The 21,592-nt window shown below is 43.1% G+C and overlaps 2 protein-coding genes across 8 annotated transcripts in view; one reads left to right on the top strand and one right to left on the bottom strand.

The window, feature by feature from the left end:
- The window catches only part of AGK (acylglycerol kinase), a 96,306-nt gene extending 75,271 nt beyond the window's left edge, over positions 1–21,035 (top strand). For 4 of the 6 annotated variants that reach the window (XM_060156524.1, XM_060156525.1, XM_060156521.1 and 1 more), the window contains 5 exons: positions 3,929–4,076; positions 4,543–4,637; positions 11,011–11,081; positions 13,040–13,124; positions 14,565–15,639. In XM_060156524.1, coding sequence (XP_060012507.1) covers positions 3,929–4,076; positions 4,543–4,637; positions 11,011–11,081; positions 13,040–13,124; positions 14,565–14,702 — 537 coding nt within the window. In that variant the 3' untranslated portion in view covers positions 14,703–15,639. Of the gene's footprint in view, positions 1–3,928; positions 4,077–4,542; positions 4,638–11,010; positions 11,082–13,039; positions 13,125–14,564; positions 15,640–20,692 lie in introns of those variants that run through there. The other 2 variants (XR_009541901.1, XM_060156526.1) reach the window with 2 other exon arrangements.
- DENND11 (DENN domain containing 11) overlaps positions 20,589–21,592 on the bottom strand; it is a 49,397-nt gene continuing 48,393 nt past the window's right edge. For both annotated transcript variants that reach the window (XM_060156511.1, XM_060156514.1), the window contains one exon: positions 20,589–20,945. In XM_060156511.1, the coding sequence (XP_060012494.1) occupies positions 20,774–20,945 (172 nt within the window). In that variant the 3' untranslated portion in view covers positions 20,589–20,773. The remainder of the gene's footprint in view (positions 20,946–21,592) is intronic.

The raw sequence follows: 21,592 nt of genomic DNA, 5'->3' as shown, positions 1-21,592 counted from the left end.
TTAATGAAAATGCTAATAGGAAAGTCATACTTAATCTGTGCACTATATACTGTGTTCCGCTTTTACGCAAATCAAGGTAGTATATTTACAATTCGACCAATCTGAAAATTGGCAGATGAAGTTTGAATGTAGTGAAAAGTTTGGTTTTAATGTTAACATTCAGAGTATCGAGTGTTTTTCGAATTACAAAAGTAATATATGTCCATTGCAAAATGTTTGGAAAACATAGCTCCCTTTACCTTCTAAATAAATTCCAGATGGATAACAAAACCATTAAAGTACTAGGGGTGACCAATCTACATGATTATTAAAATGAACTTGGGGGGCGCCAAGGACTTTCTATACCTAAGGCAAATTGTGTGAGTAAAATGCATGACTGCTGTTGATTGAGGGGATAATTACATTGGTGGAGTAGGGATTGCATTCAGGAAGAAATAGAGTAACTACATATTTAAGTTGTAGAATCTGGGAGCATGTAAACTGTTTCCATCATTTCTTCAGCAAACAATTACTGCATACCTGTTGTGTGGCAAGCCCTGCTATATATTTGGAATGCAAAGTCAAATAAGACAGATTTCCTGCCCTCAAGAAGTATTCAAGTGCTGGGGGTGAGGTCCAGGTATTCAAGTGCTGGGGGTGAGGTCCAGGTATTCAAGTGCTGGGGGTGAGGTCCAGGTATTCAAGTGCTGGGGGTGAGGTCCAGGTATTCAAGTGCTGGGGGTGAGGTCCAGGTAAATCAGCAGTTTGGCAAGTGCTAAGAGAGAAATATGGAGAGAATAAGATGGAAGCAGAGAGGAGGGGCATTTACCCCTGACTGAAGGTTGGTAAAGTCAGCCCAGGGAAGGTGACACTTTTGCCAGATTTTGAAATACATACAGGACTAGATAAATGGCATTCCAAGTGGAGCGGTGAGGATGTGTGAAGTCACAGTGGTGTAACACGGTCTTTAATTATGGCCAATGCAGTAGCATGGCGGGAAGGGGACTTTGAGGGTCAGGTCAGGACCACTTTTGGCAGGTTTTGATGTGGGATCTGACATTTATCACTAAAGCACTAGAGGGTTATTGAGTCTTAAGCAGGGGAGTGGCAAGAGCAGATTTTCCCTCTAGAAAAATTGTTTGGCAACAGTGTGGGCAGGAGATTGGACACGGGTAGTTAGAGGCAAAGGCATCAGGTAGAAGATTGTTAACGTAATCCAGTTGAGAGGAGATAAGGTGGTAACAGTGAATATTTGCCACAGAGGATGGATTAAAGAGGCACAGCCCTCAAAAGTTGGAAGGAGCTTGTAGTAGTCCCAGATTTCTGGTTTGAGGGACTGGAGTTTGGTAACTAGAGTTTTCCCTTAATGCTGATAATATTAGAGTAGAATGAAGTTTGTGAAGAAAGATGAAATTTTCAGTTTGGCACATACTGAGCTTAACATACTGTGGTGCAGACAGGTGGCGATACAGTCGTGACTTCGGTCTGGAATTCAGAGAGATCTGGGCTAAAGAAATAGATGTAAATGTCATAAGTGTATGAGTGGCATTGAGCTATGGATTTGATAAAGTTACTGTCGAGAATAGATGGCCAGGAATAGCCTTCATTTAAAGAGGCAGAGACGGTGCCTGGGAACCGCCAAGAGAGACTCCAGGAGGAAGTACCGACATAGAAGCCGATGGAAGAGAGGATTTCAAGAAGAGAGTGAGATTTCAAGAAGCAACGGCAGAGTCTCAATAGAGGCAGGCAAGTGAGTGCCCTCTGAAGGTTCAGTAGCCTGTGGGTGGAAGAGCTGAAGCCGCACTGAAGAAAGGTCAGGGGTAAATGGGAGCAAAAAGTAGAGGCAGTAGAGCCACTCCTCAAGGACCTCGACTCTGAAAAGAAGGACAGAAAAAGACAAAAGCTAGTGAGAAGTATGGGGCCACTGGAGTGTTCTGTTTTTTTTAATTGCAGAGATATCTGTGTCTTTATTTCCTGAAGCAGAAGTGAAAAAGAATGGGAGGAGAAGAGAGAAAGGACACAAAAAGCATGACTGACTCAGCTAGTTCCATGAGCACATGGAAGGGAGTGGGATCCAGAGTCCTGGACTAGCCTTGGACGGGGGAGGGACGCCTTTTTCCTTGAGACAGGAGAGAAATAAAGGAGAGGTACAGATGAAAACATATTTATAAAGAGGTAAGGCGGTTCTCACTGATGTCTTGATATTCTCACTGAAGTGCAGGAAGCAAGTGATCTTTTGAAAGTGAGGTGGTGGTGGTGATGGTGATGATGGTGGTGGTGGTGGTCGTGGTGATGATGGTGGTGGTGGTCGTGGTGATGATGGTGGTGGTGGTCGTGGTGATGGTGGTGGTGGTGGTGGTGGTGGTGGTGGTGGTGGTGGTGGTGATGGTGGTGGTGGTGGTGATGGTGGTGGTGGTGATGATGGTGATGGTAGTACGGGGAGTTTTGAAGCAAGATGAAAATAGGTTTAGAAGGATTATCAAGTGGTGTAGACAACCTTAGACCAAGAATTTGTTGACATGGATATGCTCGTTTGGGTGATTGTTTTCCCTGTGTCAGTCCTCAGCAGGAGTGTTTTATTTCCCCTTCTAATAATATTGAGCCACGATGTAGAAGTACAGACACCTAGTGACAGATTGATTAAGAATAGGGGCTTTTCAGGGCAAACATTACGGAAGAAAGAAGACACGAGGGCCAAAAGCAATGGGAAAAGAGAGTGCTGTAAAGTAACCCACTGTTCATCTGGTTGGCCTGAGGACAAATGGCGTGGTCAGGGGCTGGGATTCTCAGTGCGACTGAGAGCTTGGTGTGGTTAGGGTCTCCACGGGCCCCCACATCACACCCCTCTCTTCCTCCTCTGACTAACCAAATGCAGGAACAAAGCATATGGAAATCAACATGCCAGCTTTATAAATGTCAGCAGGAGTGAAGGACACAGCTTGGATATGCGGTCACAATCTGATTTCCTAACACTCCAGATTGAATTTATCCACTTAAAACATCTCCTTCGGGGCAGAGACTGCTAAGTAAGCTCACTGTGTGAGGAAGCAGTGGACGCCTGAGTCCGCAGGACGGCCACTTCCAGAGTGAGAAGAGAAGGGGTTGGGTCTTTCTGGACTTGGGAAGGAGTAAGAGGTGGAGTGAGAGGAGTTGGAACTGTTACTCTTTTGTAATTCACCCCATGGAAACTGGAGAACAAGGGAGCAGTTCACCCTAAGAGCCACTGGGCACAAAAGAATATGGGAAGTGATTAGATGGTAGGTATCAGGGCTTTAGATTTCTAAGATGGAGTGGCTCCGGGTACCGCTAAGGACTGGGACGTGGCCATGGAAATCGGTGGCTGTGGTGGGTTAGAGGTGACGTCAAGGGCTGAGAGGCTAGGGTGTTGTTTTCATCATCCCTGGGGACACTGATGGGACCCAGGATGGCACTGGACTCGGTGCCAGGAAGAAGACAAATCTAGAGTTGAGAGTGATGGCCTTTGAGGCAGGAATGAGAGGCCTTGGGCTGGATTTCGAGGCCGGACTAAACCAGCCTGGTCTGTGAGTGGAATATGATGACAGAAGCGAAGAAGGTATGTGATACGACTGGATTTCATGTTTGTGTCACCATCTCTAAGTCAAAGTATCGGATGACTGTGCGTGTTCATACTGAGGTTTTCTTGGACAAGTGTAAGCAGTGGTTGGTTGCTGGTCCACTTTGATCTCCTCTCTGCTCTGTGTTAGGAGAGCAATGGAGGCCGCAGTCACTGGGTTCCTATAGGCCTTCAATAGGAAAAGAAAGCTTGAGGATTCCACACTCCAAATTAGAGATAATTTCATCCCATGAGAGGAGATTACTAGTTAGCTTTCAAGCAGATATGGGTGGAATACTATCCTTTGTAGAGAGAAACGCCAAGAGTTTGGAATCGTGCTGCACGATAAAGGTTTTTGTCTCTTTACATTGAAAGGAGTGGCCTCAGACTCATCAAGCCTCTCTCTCATACACGGGACCTGCAGAGCGACCTCCCAGTGGAGCAGAAGAGACCCCTCCACGGCCCTCTTTGTACAGGAGAATACTACGAAGGCTCGCATCCTACTGGGTACAGCCGCAGGACGGTGAGCAGCGTGGGGACTGACGATTGGAAAGCCCTGGTCAGCTCAGGCCTGCCTGAAGCAGACCCCACCTCAGTGTTTGACTCTCCTAGAGCAGGGGAAGCCTTTCCAGCATCACTGAACTCAGCCCTCTGTGTGCACAGCTGCAGGCCCCAAACGGCAGCAGCAGTGTCCCATGAATGGGAACAGCCTGTGTCAGTTGTGACTCCCAGTGACTCCCTCTTTCTGTCACCAACCTTTATGTTATTGTGGCTACTTTTATAGGGATGTCTCAGGCATAGAGATTCCATTTTGAGCCTGGCCCTTTAACCTCTGTATCAAAAGTATGAGATAAAGAAAACTAAGCGGGGTGGGGGGGGCGGTCAGCAGATGGGCTCAGGAGGCCATCTGAGCCACTGGTAGCTGGCCGTGGTGGTGGTGCTGAGATGTTCATGGGAGACACTGACCTGTATCGAATGCATTCACACAGCCCCCCAAGAGGTGAGCCCAGAGGTCTGGAAAGAAGTGCAGCTGTCCACCCTTGAACTGTCCATCACGACCCGGAACAGTCAGCTTGACCTGGCAGTAAGTGTGCCTTTTTTTTTTTTTTTTTAAAGTAGAAAAGCATTTGGGAAAAAGTGACAAAGGCTACATGCTCTTCCACTAACTTGGTGTTTTTATTTTTACCCTGTGGGGATAGAGAGGGAAGGATCAGGGCAGGAGGATGTGGGGTGCCTTTGAGGAATAAGCAGTGAGAAGAAACAGCGAGTGAAGTGCCCAAAAGCTTAAGGGGCTCTGATCGAGCATCTGTCGCCAAGCCTTCTGCCTGAGAGAACTGAGGGCAAAAGGCCTTTAGAGATGAGTTAGCCTAATCCCATTCGCCACAGGAATAAAACTGTGTGGAACTTTTACTTGAGTAAATAGCCATTATTTTTGTGACTATATTAAATATGTAGATTTAGGCCTCTAGGAGAGAAAACCATATCTACATCTACATTTATATAGATGTATATATGTGTACACACAAACACCTCTGTTTTACATATTGAGTCCAATCTGTTGACATGCACTGACCAGTGTGGTAGCCACTAGTCACAGGTAGCTGCTTAAATTTAAATTAATACAAACAAAATTTAAAACTTGTTACTTGTGCCACATGACAAGCGCTCAATAACCATATGTAGCTAGTAGCGACCCTATTGAAAGGCGCAAATATAAAACACTTCCATAGTGCAAAAAGCTCTCCTGGATAGTACTGATATAGATAATACGCTAAAAAGTTTTTGAAATAAAGCAGAGGTTAGCAAACTGGTCTGCCACCTGTTTTACTATAGACTGCAAGCTGAGAATTGATTTTACGTTTTTAAATGGTTAGAATAAAGTCAAAAGAAGGATTATATTTTGTGATGGGTAAAAGTATACGAAATTCAAGTTTCGACATCCACAAGTAAAGTTTTATTGGAACATAGCCGTGTTCATCCATACCCATGTTGTCTGTGGCCACTCATGCGGCAGCGGCAGAGCTGAGTTGTTGTGACAGAGACTGAATGGCCCCAAAGCCTAAAACACTTACTATCTGGCCATTCACAGTAAGGGTTTACTGACCCCTGGTCTAGAGAAAACTTTAGTAGTTTATGTTCATGAGAATGCCAGTAGGAAAGCTATCCTTAACCATGGACTAATATTATGCTCAGCTTTTATGTGAATCAAAGTAGTATGTTCACAACTAACCTGGTCAGTCTGAAAACTAGCACATGGAGTTGAACGTATGAATGTAGTAAGATGAATGAGGGGGACAAGTGTAGTGAGAAGTCCGATTCCAATATTAATATTCAGTGTTGGATTGCTTTTTAATTATAAAGGTAATGCATGTCCATTGTATAACATTTGGATCACATAGCTCTTTTCACCTTCTGAATTGATTCTGGTTGGATTAAAAGGTTAAATGTAAGAAAATAAAACTATTAAAAACACTAGAGGGCTTCCCTGGTGGCGCAGTGGTTGAGAGCCCGCCTGCCGATGCAGGGGACATGGGTTCGTGCCCCGGTCCGGGAAGATCCCACATGCCGCGGAGCGGCTGGGCCTGTGAGCCATGGCCGCTGAGCCTGTGCGTCTGGAGCCTGTGCTCCGCAATGGGAGAGGCCACAACAGTGAGAGGCCCGCGGTGTTTTGTTTGCATTAAAAAACAAAACAAAACACTAGAGTGAAATCTTAAGTGATTATCAATATAAACTTGGGAGGACAAGGCCTTTCCAAGACTGGCATCTAACCAAAAATCATATTGATGCATTTACTTCTAATAAAAAAGAAACTATAAACAAAAATTTTAATGACACTCATTTTTAGATTTCCTTTAAAATTTATCAACCTTTAAAAAAATCTGTTTTAATGACAAATTGGGAAAAATATTAGGATGTGATATACCAGGAGTTAATAGCTTTCCTTTATACTTAACTGTTAGGATAATCAATAAGAAGTGGGCAAAGGACTAATATAAACAACAGGCAGGCGGCATAATTAGAAATTCACAAAGGAAATAAACATGAAAACAGTCGCTTATATTTACTACATGATAAAGCACTGTCCTAAGAATTTTACACAGTGTCAGCTCATGTAATCCTCATAACTACACTATCAGGTAGATATAACTTCTATCTGAATTTCATAGGTAAAGAAACAGAAAAAGTGCTCAGTATCAAAGAAATACAAATTAAAATATTAAATATTGAATTGCCATAGATTAAAAAGCCTGCTAGTGTTCACTGTTGGTGTGGACAGGGAAACGGGCTGTCAGGTTTTCCTGAGGGAAAGGGAAATCGGAACACTTTTTCTCCAAGGCATTTTGGCAGTATATATTAAGCATCTGAAATGTAAGCATACCCTTGGCCCTATTAAGCATATTTCTAGAAATTTATCCTTCAGAAATAATCAGATGATACATAATGTAGAGAGTCTGAAAATGTTGGTGAAAGTGAATGTATTAAGGTTAAAAAAATACTCTGTTAAAAGAGGAATCTTAAAAAGAAAGATAAGATTTCTAATTATACATTTCCTTTATACTCAATCTCTGATGATATGTACTTCCAGTGTTTTGTTCATGTTCTTTAACCTTGTTCTTCGCTCTGATGACTGAATGCCAATGAATGGATTGAGTTCAGTGAGTATGTATGTGATCGTGGCTCGAGATTAGCCCCATTCAGAGTGCCGAGAGCTTTTCATCTTTGTGACAATTATAAAAATATATGATCCTGTGCTGCTTATCACTAGCAGCAGCAGCACATTCATTTTTTTTCTATCCTCTTTGTAAAAATAAAAGCAAATGCAATAAAATATTCAAAGACAGTGAAGCTGCCATGTAATAGCTCAAAATGTTCATTTATCATTAAAAAAAAGTCCATTCAGAGTCTGAAAGGCCTGAGGGGTGTGGAATGCTTGAAAATTAGGATCTCTTGTAGAGCTATGTTCACTGTATTTATAATAGCAAAATATGTGAAACAAACTAATCAGGCCACTGATGAGAAATACATTTTGGTACATGTATTTAAAATGTTCTCTATTTATTGACATGGGAAGATGTTCATTGTATCTTTTTAAATGAAAAACCAGGTTAACGTGATTTGCAGCAAATGATTTCATATTTACTTAAAAAAGAGGTACTCCCACCTATAATTGAGTTTTGTGAATGACGGAGGTAAGGCTCCAGTTTTATATTCTTTCTATATAGAAAGCCAGTTGTCCAAGCACCATTTATTGAAATGTCCTTCCCCCCCACACCCCACTGATCTGCAGTAAACCTCTGTCATACGTCAAGTATCTGTATACATGGAGATGTTTCTAGTCTATTCTTTTGCTCTATTTTTCTATATTTGTACTAATACTATATTTCTCTTAATTATTATAGTTTTATAGTAAGTCCCTCTATGTTTTTCTTCTTAAAGAGTCTCTTGGCTGTTCCTGGCTCTCCGACTTCTATAAATCCTTTAGAATGTTTATTAAGTTCCACATAAAAATCTGTTATAATATTGCTCAGCATTACATTGAACCTGTAGATCAATCTGCGGAGAAACGACATTTCTACAATATTGACTCTTCTATCATATGCATACGGCGTATCTTCATTTATTTAGGTTTTTAATGTCTTTCAATGAAGTTTTACAGTTTTCTCTATAAGATTTTGTCTTGCTGGGTAGATTCCTAGTTATCTTAATTTTTGATACTGTTGTAAACAGTATCTCTTAAATTGTTATTTTTTTAACTATCTGATTTAGTTGATGGACATGTAATGATTTTTTATATTGATGCTGCATCAGCAACCTAACAATTATTATGTTAAGTTTATGGATTCCTTTAGATCTTCTATAGATTAGTGCAGTTGATATGATTTTTTCCTTTCAAATACTTAACCTTCTTCTAATCTTTTGTCTTATTGCATAGGCTAGGGCCTCAGTACAGTGTTGAACAGAAGCAGTGATGGCAGGCGTCCCTGTCTCATTCCTGATTGAGAGAGAAAGGCTTCACTGCTTCATTCTTGAGTTTGATGGGGTTTTTTTGTAGATACCCTTTATCAGATTAAGGAAGTCCCTTTCCACTCCTATCCTAGTTTGCTCAGAGTTTTTATCATGAGTGGATCTTTAATTTTATCAAGTACCTTTCCAGCCACTACTGAGATAAGGCTTTTTCTCGCTGAACCTGTCATTGTAGCATAACACATTGATTTTCGCACTTGCACTCTCAACAAAAGTCAAATCCTTGACTTGCATGTATATCTACTTAGCCCCTTCCATGTCTAAGATACATTTCAGTCTTGGCATGTCCAAAACTGAGCTACTGGTCTTCCCTTCCACCCCCGAAACCTGCCTTCTCCTCCGTCTTCCTGCAGCGCAGTCAATTGTAATTCCACCCTTTTCATTCTTCAGGCCAAACATCTGGCTCCTCTTTCTCGTGGCATCAGATCTCAGAGGAAGTCCTGGCGGCTTCACCTTCTAAATACTGCCAGCGCATCTCAGTGTCCGCTGCCAGCTGACCCAAGCCACCATCGTCTTTCAGCCCGATTATTACAATATGTTCCTAAGCGGTCTCCCCGCCCTTGCCCCATCGTCTTTCAGCCCGATTATTACAATATGTTCCTAAGGGGTCTCCCCGCCCTTGCCCCTTTTCTTCTCCTTTAAACACAGTAGCCAGAGAGACCCTAATTTAAAAAAAGCCAAATCATGTTTCTCTGCTTAGAACCTTCCAGTGGCTCCGCACTTCACTCAGCCTAACGGCCAACTTCCTCGTAGGGGTGCACAAGGCCCTACTGCTGCAGTGCCTGAACCCTCTGATTCCATCTCCTCTCATCCCCTTTTCTCACTCTGCTCCCGCCATACTGGCCTCCTCGCTGTTCTTTCCCACGTCAGGCCCGCTCCCACCTAAGGCCCCTGCCCTGGCAGTGCCCTTTGTGGGGCCTGCGCGTCCCTAGACGGGTGGTTCTCAAAGTGTGGGCCTTGGGTCTGCAGCAGTAGCATCGCTTGGGACCTTGTTAGAAATGAAGATTCTTGGGACTCGCTCTAGATCTACTGAACCGTAAGCTCTGACCTGTGTTTTAACAGGCCCTCCAGGTGACGTTTGCTAGAGTTTGCCCTGGATTTCCACAATGCCCTCACCTCCTTCAGGTGTCTGCTCAGAGGTTACCTTGCCAGTGAGGCCTACCTGGACCCCTCTTTAAAAACGCCACCAATCGTGCTTGCTTCGGTAGCACATATACTGAAAATGCCACCAATACCACCTTTTATCTCATTTTTATAATATACTGTAATACTTCTAATATACTCTGTAATTTGCAGTTTATGCTAATATACATACACAGTCCACAATTTACTATTTTTATACGGATATACTCTAACATACTTCTAATATACATGAAGTTTATTATTTTATTATGGTTGTGTTTTGTTTATCCCTTCCACTCTCTCTGGTAGAATGTAAGTTCTTTGTAGGCAGAAATTGTTTTTTTCATTCATTGACACAACCCTAGCACTTAGAAGAGTTCATGGTACATAGGTGACAATAAGTCATTTAACAAAAGGTGACCCTGGAGCAGAGTCATTCCTCTATGTTTTGTAATTCCTAGTTGAGATGTAAAGTTGTGCTTTGATAGTGCCCTTTAATCTTAGGCACAGGCTGTCAGCTCTCAGAGGCCTGGGGGTGATCCTGGGGCTACAGATTTTGAAGCTGTCCAAAAATAAACAAACCTCTATTTGAAGCAGACACAGAAGTGTTGGGATTGATTTACAGAGGGCCAGGTTTGTACTGCTAGCCACCAACTGGTGGTAAATTGTGGGGAGACGGGGGGAGGGTGGGGAGTGGCACAGGAACCAAGTCTGTTTTTATAGCCACTTCCTTGTAGCTCAATTCTTCCAGAACGTTCTGTGGTTGGGAATGTAGAGTTTTAAAAACATTGCCATGGCATAAAAGGATTGCTGCTCTTCAACTCTGGTCACATACCAAGTTTGCATGTAGAGCATTTAAAAGAAACACAGATACTTGGGGGCTCTCCACATCAAGAAGCTGGTCCAGCCCGTGTGGCATGATGATGACGTACAGTGGGGGTGGAGACTTGCTGGGAGAGAGGGGCTGAAAGCTTGGCCTGCCAGGGAGGGGACCCTAGAGACTATAACAGCTACGATTATTAGTGAGTGACAGAACCTGACAACCCTCCAAGCCTGAGTGTTTCCCTAGCTTATGTATGTAGTAAGAAAACAAGCAAGCAATAGAGATGGACTTTATGGTATGTAAATACCACTTCAATAAAGGTCTTAATGTAAAAATAAAGGACTGAGGATATATTCAGGATAAAGTCATTGAAAGTAAAGTCCCCTCCGTAATACACAGCTCCAACCGCGACCCTCTAAGGTTTATGGGCAACAGGCTGCATGAGCCAAAATTTAGAGCATTAACTTTCGTTTTCTAACCTTTTTAGAGCAAAGAAGACTTTATGAACATCTGCATGGAACCCAACACGGTCAGCAAAGGAGACTTCATAACTATAGGGTAAGTGGACTGGGGTCCACTTAAAGCTGTGAGGCTTTAAGTAGTTTGTGTTCTCAGGCTTAGCAATCTGAGTGCCCATGCGCTCCAAGACAGAGATCCAACCGAGGACTTGTCTGCTTTGGGAACCACAGCACCCCCTTGTCATTTGAGCTGGCATGTGTAGTGCACCTCTCCTACTTGGCCTCCCCCATTCATTTCGGGAAGATCAGAGCACGGGAGCCGTCTCTGTCTTTCGACTGAAACGACAGGATTCAGGGTAGTGTGGTATCATGCCCAGAATTTTGGCTTCAGGGTCGGAACTACTGGGTACACATCTTGATTTTGCCACTCACTGGCCTTATGACTTGGACAAACCCTTCACCTTCTCTGAATCCTCTTCCCTGTGTATAGAATGGTGTGGTAGAATCACCTCCATCAGGATTGTTCTTGAGTCTCATACAAGGGACTGTGTGGGAAAACTCTTTTTCAGTGTGAAGGACTTCACAGCATCTGTTAGCATTCATGTCAGCCCACCTTGCCCTCTTCCCAGGGCATTGATGGAAAGGTGTTGAGTACCTTGGACATTTTCCAGGCTTTTTTCCCTTTTCCACTACAAAATACCCTTCCAGGTCCTGTCTGATTAATTAAGCCCTACCTCTGCCAGAATTTTATTGGTTAAGGATGCTCTCAACCCTCTGCCAGCCTTCAAAGCATCTGAGGAGGCTGTGTGTTACCATGCCAACTGGGAATCTTCTCAGCTTTTTATGAGCTCTGTCTCAGAGCTCCCTCTGGCGCCCATCTAAGGATCAGACATTTCTGCTGCCGCGGCCGGGTCTCCATGGCTACTTCATTCTCTGCACCAGCACCGGCAGTACAATGTCTTTCATCAGTTTGTGTTATTCTTGCCTTTGGTACCAATTCTTCAGTTGCTGAATAGCTGCTTCTGCGGCCTTTGATTTACTTAACTGTAGTATAAGGAAGAAGGGAAAAGTCTTTCTTCTCCTAGGAAGGGTCCACAAACCACACAGTGTCTTAACTGAAAGTCTGGCCAGTGGGACCAGCTATATTTGAATCTCCTTCATAATACTGACATCCAAAAATAGGAAGAAAAACCGGTGATACTGCTTAAATTAGACAAAGTCATTATGTTCTGCGTTGTTGCTGTCGTCATCTTCAGCAGCAGAAATAACATGGTTTCCTTTTGGTCTCTACAGGAAGTGAAATCAAGTAATGTCCGTTTCCTCTGGGTATCTGATAAGAACATTGTAAAGCTGCTTTAGAAAATGAAGTTTCACAGATGAAAGAATTACTCTTGTTAATTAATGATAAAGAATGGACTGAGATTAGCTTTTACCCCCTTTCCACTGACGCTAACTGGCTGAAGGGTATATACACGAGGGGGAGTGTGTGTGTGTGCGCGCGTGCGGACAGGCTGATAATTCTACTCTAAAGCCATGCAGTCAAAGTAAAGATGCACTGTGCTAAGTAGACTGTTTATATCAATATGGAGAATCATTCAAGAACTACTAAGACTGGTTGTTCATATAAATAACTAGTTTAAATTAGAGTAAAAAATTTTCTCCTTTAAGTAACAGACTCACAAGAAGTACCAAATATCAAGTTTAGTACTTTTTTCTAAAGAGTTTCATTTCATTCCAATTTTTAAATTTGAGTTTTTTAAATAGCCCAAGAATTAGGTATACATGGAACTATTTAAAAATGAAACACAGTTCAGAGAAAAATCAGTCTTAACTTCAAGCACAGTTCTCTGCAGTAAATAAACCTGCTCAAACTAGAATGGATCTCAACACTAAGCAAGAATCACTGGGGGAAAAATTATTCACAGAACCCCATGGTTCAAGAGATTAGGAGTCCGTCTATTTCATATCATCAAAAGACAGGCAGAACTTGCTATGTTCTTGCAGTTGAATGCAGCTGCCAGCACTGGTTTCCAAGCTTGCTTTTTCCTGTACCAACAGAAGTAAAAAGGTGAGAGACCCCAAGGTGCGTGCTGACGGCACCGAGTGTCTTCAGGCCAGCCGCTGCACTTTGCTTCTTCCTGAGGTGAGCGGGGGTGAGCTGTCCCAGAGCTTGTGGTTCTTTCCCGGTCTGTCCTCCTTCCTGTTTTCTTCCCCCTCCTTCCTATAAACAGACCCTTTTTTAGGTACCTTATACGTGCTGCGCACTGTGCCAGGCTCTGGGCTACATTAAGGGAGACGTGAAAAGATGACGGAAGCCCCTTCTGAGCCACGGGTTTAGAGTTGGACTCCTGAAGACTTCCGGTGTTGTCAAGCCAAGGTTCTGTAAAGTGACCCTTAGGTCTCCCGAGCTTTTATTTTTCTGAATGTAAATTATGCAGATAGCTACTATACCCACAAAGTTCTCCAGTTAGCAAATGTTAATAGTAGATTATGGCTTCACTTTTTTTTTTTAATTTATTTAGTTTATTTATTTTTGGCTGCATTGGGTCTTTGTTGCTGTGCACGGGCTTTCTCTAGTTGCTGTGAGCGGGGGCTACTCTTCGTTGTGGTGCGCGGGCTTCTCACTGCAGTGGCTTCTCTTGTTGTGGAGCATGGGCTCTAGGCGCAGGGGCTTCAGTAGCTGTGGCACGTGGGCTCAGTAGTTGTGGCTCGTGGGTTCTAGAGCGCAGGTTCAGTAGCTGTGGCACACGGTTTTAGTTGCTCTGTGGCATGTGGGATCTTCCCAGACCAGGGCTTGAACCCATCCCCTGCATTGGCAGGCAGATTCTTAACCACTGCGCCACCACGGAAGTCCTAGCTTCACATTTTTAAAAAAGGATCTGGAAGCAGTTTTCAGGATGGCAGTAAATTTTTCTGTACTGGGAAATGCCAAGCTTAGTAGAATAACCTATAAGTGGAAAAACACTTACTACAGGTGGCCTCTGAAGACCTGTGGCTCTTAAACTAAGATGTTCAAAAAGGTAGGTGTCCCCACAGTGGCTGGCACCATAGTTTCAACACAGCAAATGCTGAATTAAATGCATGAGTTACAGAAGGGTTTTATAGAATCTGTAATATTAATGTTGCTATACCTTAGGTATAAAGCTAAGCGAGTCCTAAAGAACCATGAGAATCATCAAGTGGCTGTAATGGCTTTCCTCCGAGAATTGGCTGTGTTTCTCGCTTTTCATTTGAGAAAGACTAGGGCTGAGGACATACACGTATGTTCTATGACTTCCTTAAAGACGTGACAGGACCCTGTCTTACAGTAAGCATTTGAAAATGATAACCTTGTTTCACAAATCCCAGAATACTCTGGGAGGAGACAGAGGCCACTGAAACCTTTTTCATGATGGTAGAATAGGGCTATTTCCAGAACCAGCCCCGTGTCTGACACAGGCACCGAAATACTCTTTTCAAAGAACATTAGACCAGAGCCTCAGAGAGGAGGACCTTTTCCCTAACAACCTGCTCCGGTGCTCTAGTGATGACGAATTCCAGCCAGCGTGGGCGTGAGCTGTTGTGAATATTCTCTTCTCCACAGGGAACAGGCGGCTCCTTCAGCATCGACAGCGAGGAATACGAGGCGATGCCCGTGCAGGTGAAACTGCTCCCCAGGAAACTACAGTTCTTCTGTGACCCTCGGAAGAGGGAGCAGCTGCTGCAAAGCACGGCCCAGTGAGCGGGCTGCAAGTGGGCGCCCGAGACTGCACTTTAGGCTACCCTGGGACCAAAAGGCAACCAAGGCCTCCCCGTCCCTGCAGCGCTGTCAGAGGATCCCAAGGGCCCGTTCATGGCAAGTACCTTCCACCCTCCTCTCTAGTGCTTCCCAGCTTTGCAGCCAGCTTCCCAGCAGTGCATGCTTTGACTCTGCTGTGACAGCCCGTCCCTTCCACATACTGCTTTTCCTCAGGCTAGTTCCGGGAAATCCCCACCCTCAGTGGATGGAGAAGGGCTAGACCTTGTTCGCTCCCCTGAGTGGGAAGCAGGGTCCTGGGCTGAGTGGCTCGTCCTCTCCTGGTGGGCTCTGTGGCCGCCCTGGGAAGTCTAGGGAAGCGCCTGCCCTCTGCGGCCTCGTCCCGTTCCCCAGGCTCCTCCATGGGTGCTGCTACTTTGTGAGCTCCAATTCTTAGCGTCTTTCAGTTCTCTCCTTAATCAAAAACATACCTGAGGTGTTTCCCTCTTCAGCCATGGCTGAAATACTGTAAAATACGTTTTTTCCCCTGAAGTAGTGCTTCTTAAATGTTGGTTTGCGTGAGAACCACCTGGGGTGCATGTTGAAAACTGACTCACTTGGGGCCCAACCCAAATCTAGTAACTCAGTCTGGGGCTGGAGCCCAGGAATCTGCATTTTTAAAAAGGTGTCCACCTTCCCCAGGTGGTTCTACTACAAGAGGTGTCCCCCAAACTGAACAGGACACAGTCTTGTAAAGCAGCGGTCCACACACTACTCTGCTTAGGTACTTCCTGAAAGTATTCTGAAAAATCATGTATCCCCTCAGTTTTAAGTTGACAGCTAAAATTTTTCATGGAAGTTAGTTGCCAAAGTATGTACTTTCTGGTGTCATGTAAATATTGATATTTTAAAATAAAACTGTTACATCACTGTCTTAAACATATTCAGTGTAACTGAAATACATAACAATTTAACAGTCATCCTCCATTTACAAAAATAAGTTTTTTGTCATTGAAAATGTCGATTATCCTTGTATGGTTATCTCCAAACCACTTTCAGCAAATGCTATCATAATGTAATGTTTTATGCTTGAAATTTTCTTTCCATTGGACCTGTCTTCTTGCCACCAAAAAATGTAAGTGGAAGTAACTTTTTTTTTAGTTCTTCAAGTGTTAACTCAGTACAGAATAAATGTTATAAATTATTGAAATACAATTGATGAAATTATAAATTTTTGATAATTAAAAAATCAACATTTTATTAGAATGCTCTTTATCCTAGAGTTCATTTATCAAAAAGCAGCTTTTCTGTGTTGTTTATTCAAGTTTTTTTAAAATTTTTGTATTGGAGGTTAGTTTCAGGTGTACAGCAAAGTGATTCAGTTATACGTATACATGTATCTATTCTTTTTCAGATTCTTTTCCCATTAGTTTATTACAGAGTACTGAGTAGAGCTCCCTGTGCTATACAAGCAGGTCCTTGTTGGTTATCTATTTTAAATATAGCAGTGTGTACATGTCAATCCCAAACTCCCAATCTTTCCCCGTCTTTCCCCCTAGTAACCATAAGTTCCTTCTCTAAGTCTGTCTCTGTTTTGTAAATAAGTTCATTTGTATCATTTTTTTTTAGATTCTGCATATAAGTGCTATCACATGATATGTCTTTCTCTGACTTATATCATTTAGTATGATAATCTCCAGGTCCACCCATGTTTCTGCAAATGGCATTATTTCATTCATTCCATTGTACATATGCACCACATTTTCTTTATGCATTCCTCTGTTGATGGACATTTAGGTTGCTTCCGTGTCTTGGCTATTGTAAACAGCACTGCAGTGAACACTGGGGTGCATGTATCCTTTCAAACCATGTTTTTCTCCAGATAATATGCCCAGGAGTGGGATTGCTGGATCATATGGTAGCTCTGTTTTTAGTTTTTTTGATGAACCTCCATACTGTTCTCCATAGTGGCTGCACCAGTTTACGTTCCCACGAACAGTGCAAGAGGGTTCCCTTTTCTCCACACCCTCTCCAGCATTTATTGTTTGTAGACTTTTTGATGATGGCCATTCTGACTGGTGTGAGGTGATACCTCATTGTAGTTTTGATTTGCATTTCTCTAATAATTAGTGATGTTAAGCATCTTTTCATGTGTCTGTATGTCTTCTTTGGAGAAGTGTCTATTTAGGTCTTCTGCCCATTTTTGGATTGGGTTGTTTTTTTTGATATTGAGTCGCATGAGCTGTTTGGAGATTAATCCCTTATCAGTCACATCGTTTGCAGAGATTTTCTCCCATTCTGTGGGTTGTCTTTTCATTTTGTTCATGTCTCTCCTTCCTATTTTGTTCTCTTGTGACCTCATGACTGACTTTTAGTGTTTGGATTCCTTTTTCCTCTCTGTGTGTGTATCTATTGTAGATTTTTGGTTTGCAGTTACCATGAGGTTTTGATAAAACAATCTTGTTTATATATCTGACTGCTATAAGTTGGTCTTTTAATTTCAAATGCATTTCCAATATCCTGCATTTGTACTGTCTTCTTAGAGTTGCTGGTTTTGATATATTTGTGTGCAGATGATTTCCTCCCTTTTCTGTATGTTTGCCTTTACTGGTGAGCTTTTCCATTCATAATTGTCTTGTTTCTAGTTGTGGCCTTTTCTTTTCTGCCTAGAGGAGTTCCTTTAGCATTTGTTGCAAAGCTGATTTGGTGGTGCTGAATTCTCTTAGCTTTTGCTCGTCTGTAAAGCTTTTGATTTCTCCATCAAATATGAATGAGAGCCTTGTGGGGTAGAGCATTCTTGGTTGTAGGTTCTTCCCTTTCATCACTTTAAGTATATCGTGCCACTCCCTTCTGGCCTACAGAGTTTCTGCTGAGAAACCAGCTGATAACCTTATGGGAATTCCCTTGTACATTATATGTTGCTTTTCCCTTGTTGCTTTTAATACTTTGTCTTCAGTTCTTGCCAATTTGATTGCTATGTGTCTCAGCATATTCCTCCTTGGGTTTATCCTGCCTGGGACTCTGTGCTTCCTGGACTTGGGTGACTGTTTCCTTTCCCATACTAGGGAAGTTTTCAGCTATTATCTCTTCAAATATTTTCTCAGGTTCTCTCTCTCTGCTCCTTCTGGGATCCTTATAATGCAAATGTTGGTGTGTTTAATGTTGTCCTAGAGGTCTCCTGGATTTTCCTCATTTCTTTTCATTCTTTTCTCTTTGTTTTGTCCCATGGCAGTGATTTCCACCATTCTGTCTTCCAGTTCACTTATTCGTTCTTCTGCCTCATTTATTCTGCTATTGATTCCTTCTAGTGTATTTTTCATTTCAGTTATTGTATTGTTCATCTCTATTTGTTCTTTTAATCTTTTAGCTCTTTGTTAAACATTTCTTGTACCTTCTTGATCTGTGCCTCCATTCTTTTCTGAGATCTTGGGTCATCTTTACTATTACCACGAATTCTTCAGGTGAACTGCCTATCTCTTAGTTGTTTTTCTGGGGTTTTATCTTGTTCCTTCATCTGGGACATATTCCTCTGCCATCTCATTTTGTCTAACTTTGTGACTGCGGGTTCCATTCTGCAGGCTTCAGAGTTATAGCTCTTCTTCCTTGTGCGGTCTGCCCCCTGGTGGCTGAGGCTGTCTAAGAGGCTTGTGCAGGCTTCCTCGTGGGAGGGACTGGTGCCTGCCCACTTGTGGGTGGACCTGGGTCTTGTCCCTCTGGTGGGCAAGGCCAGTGTCAGGGGTTGTGTTTATCGGGCAGCTGTGTTCTCAGCAGGACTTTAAGTAGCCTACCTGTTGATGGGTGGGGCTGTGTTCCCCACCCTGTTGGTTGTTTGGCCTGAGGCGTCCTAGCACTGGCTGTTGGGTAGGGCGAGGTCTTGGTGAGAAAATGGTGGCCTCCAAGAGGGCTCATACCAATGAATACTCTCCAGAACGACTGCTGCCAGTGTCCCTGTCCCCACAGTGAGCCACAGCCGCCTCCCACCTCTGCAGGAGACCCTCCAATACTAGCAGGTAAGTTACGAGGTCTCTGCTTTTCCCCTGGATCGTGGTGCACACGAGACCCTGTGTGCGCCCTTCCAAGAGTGGAGTTTGTTTCCTCCAGTCCTGTGGAATTCCTGCAATCAAACCTCGTGGGCCTTCAAAGCCAGCTTCTCTGGGCGCTCCTCCTCCTGTTGCCAGACCCCCAGGCTGGGGAGCCTGACATGGGGCTCAGAACTTTCACTCCTATGGGAGAACTTCTGTGGTATAATTATCTTCCAGTTTGTGGGTTGCCCACCTGGCATGTACGGGGTTTGATTTTATCACGATTGCACCCCTCCTACAATCTCATTGTGGCTGCTTCTTTGTCTTTGGATATAGGGTATCTTTTCTGGTAGGTTCCAGCATTTTTTTTTGGTCGACAGTTGTTCAGCAGTTAGTTGTGATTCTGTTTCCGTAAGAAGAGGTAAGCTCACGTCATTCTATTCCACCATTCTGTCTTCTCCCAAAAGCACATGTTATTTACAGCTAAGGTGAAACAAGGCTTAACCTTATAGATGTAAATACATAAGTAAGCAGATGGGATAGAAAAAATTCTATTATCACGACAATGTCATGCAGTTCTCTAGTCGCATATCAAAAATCACAGTGACCTATCAACAGCTTGATTAGATCCCCCTTTAGTTTGTTGAAGACCGAGAACCAGAAACTTACCTACCTTGCTAAGGATTCGGTAGCTAGGCATGATAATCACCTTGGCGCCCCTGAGGTTTTTATATTCCAGAGGACAGTGCACCACAGTAAGCTGGATGAGACGTAAGGTTTTCTTTTTGTAAAGAGGAAGGAAAATTGCACAAGGGGGAAGAGGGAAAGGAGAACTGGCTGGCTCACCCTCGGGTAGATCAGTTTTAGGACAGTGCATGTGCCGGCACCCACGAACCCCCTGGGGAGTGAAGACCAATGCTTAAAGGATTATAAAGCAGCCACGAAAAGACCATGACTGAACAGCCCATAAAATAATGCTTACCTGTTTACCTCTGTGTTCTTCAGAGTGGTGTTAAAAGCTGTGCTTTTGCAAAAACAAAAAGCAGGCAGGTCCAAGCATGCAGTCTAAGGAGCAACCACTCCATACTGCTCGTGGAGGGGAGAAGGGGTGCCGTGGTGTAGGAAAATGCGGTCTACATGAGCCAAGAGAATCTGGCATATATTGGTTCTATAAGAGAGTGCAACAGACCAGCACAGAATCTTGGCTACCAGCCTGTATGTGTTTTAGTGATTCTAATTTTTCCATAGAAATAATGGAACATATGATTGAGGAAGGATATTTAATTCAGATGAGTTTTTATTCATTTTTAAATGTAAATATGTCCTAGTTCAAATTTTGTTTTCTTGATTCAGACTATTTACTGAGAACATGGTTGCCTTGTCATCTATTGCCTTCTTTCTGTTGTCCTTCCATATAAGGGCCACGTAAAGGATGTTTCAGCAGCTATGAGAGACCCTCGTCAGCTAGACCTGGAATGCTGAGGGGTGCGAGAAGCCGAGTCCCCCCTTCTTGTTTAGTACAAACCTTTTGTCAGACTAATTTCACTCAAAAACCAAGAGTATTTCTATTAAAAACAGAGCAGATATTTTATATTAAATATAGTTCAGTATAAAGCCTTTTGCTTAACCCCATGGCCAGTTTGTATGCATGGTTGTAATTACTACGTGCCAGTGCTTTACACGTGCGACTGCTTAGCTGTGTTCCCACAACCCTAGGAGATAGGTAATACGTGGTCATGTCACTTGGAAGGTAGGAACCTGGCTTGGAACACAGAGCTAACAATGTTAGGAATTGAGTCTCTACTGCCTTAAAATAACTCACTCCCCAGAAGGTTAAAAATAAAATGTGTGTGTGTGTGTGTGTGTGTGTGTGTGTGTGTGTGTGTCAGTATATAATGTTTGTTTTAAAGTAAACTTAAGTAGGAGGAAGATGTGAAACAAAAAAGCTTTGGTCTCTGTGGGGTCCTTCTCCAGAAGTTGTCTGATACGATGGAGGGTGCACAGTCCTGGCTTTACTGATGGAATGGGGACGGTTATTTCCAACGTCGGTTTCCATTACCTGGAGAATGTGTATCCAGACCGTGGCCTCAAGGAGGACAGGCACCAGCTCTGGTTTCTTCCGTCATCACCGTAAGCGAGGTCAGTGCTGAGCGCCACGGATTCTGCTCGTGCCCTGGGCTGTTGCTGCTTCCTACCACAAGCCGCATTTCTTGGACCAAGTGAAGGACTGCAGCACACATGTTCATGTTAAAATGTGAATTTTAATTGTAAAAACTGTCTTCTGTAAATATAGTTATATCAACCTCTCTGCATACAACTTGGTTCAGATATATACACATATGATATACACAGATGTTATTTGTACCACAGAACAAAATCAATTCAAGAAACATTTACTCTTCGGGATGAACCCCAGCTTCCTTTAGGCCTTTAAAATGATCACCATTGAAGAGAGAGAACAACACACCCAGATGCAGTATATTCAGGGTGAGATCTATGAACTGTCTTACTAATTTCATACTATGAGGTAAACACTTGAAACAAAAACAGATTCCGTTTCTCTTATTGCTGTAACTCTTACACTGGGGTATTAATCAAAGTAGGGGTTTGACATTTAAGGCGACAGGGAGACTATGCTGATCCTAACTTGGCAAAACCAGAACTTTTCCCAAGGCTTACAACTATTTTTCAAAAAAGGTTTCTCTCTCAGACCTATAAAAAATTTAGCCAACAAGCTTGGGATAAACAAAGGAGGTTAGTTTTGTTCTTCCTCTACTCTGTACCCCTAAAGTCTCCTACCCAGTCTGTTCAGAAGCACAGGCTCTACAGCTTTCCTCACTGGTCTTGGAGGGCTAGACCGAAACTCATTTCCTG

The sequence above is a fragment of the Lagenorhynchus albirostris genome, chromosome 8, assembly GCF_949774975.1.
Source record: "Lagenorhynchus albirostris chromosome 8, mLagAlb1.1, whole genome shotgun sequence".
NCBI lineage: Eukaryota > Metazoa > Chordata > Mammalia > Artiodactyla > Delphinidae > Lagenorhynchus > Lagenorhynchus albirostris.
Note: the sequence above shows the minus strand (reverse complement) of the source record. Positions and strands in the feature narration are given on the sequence as shown.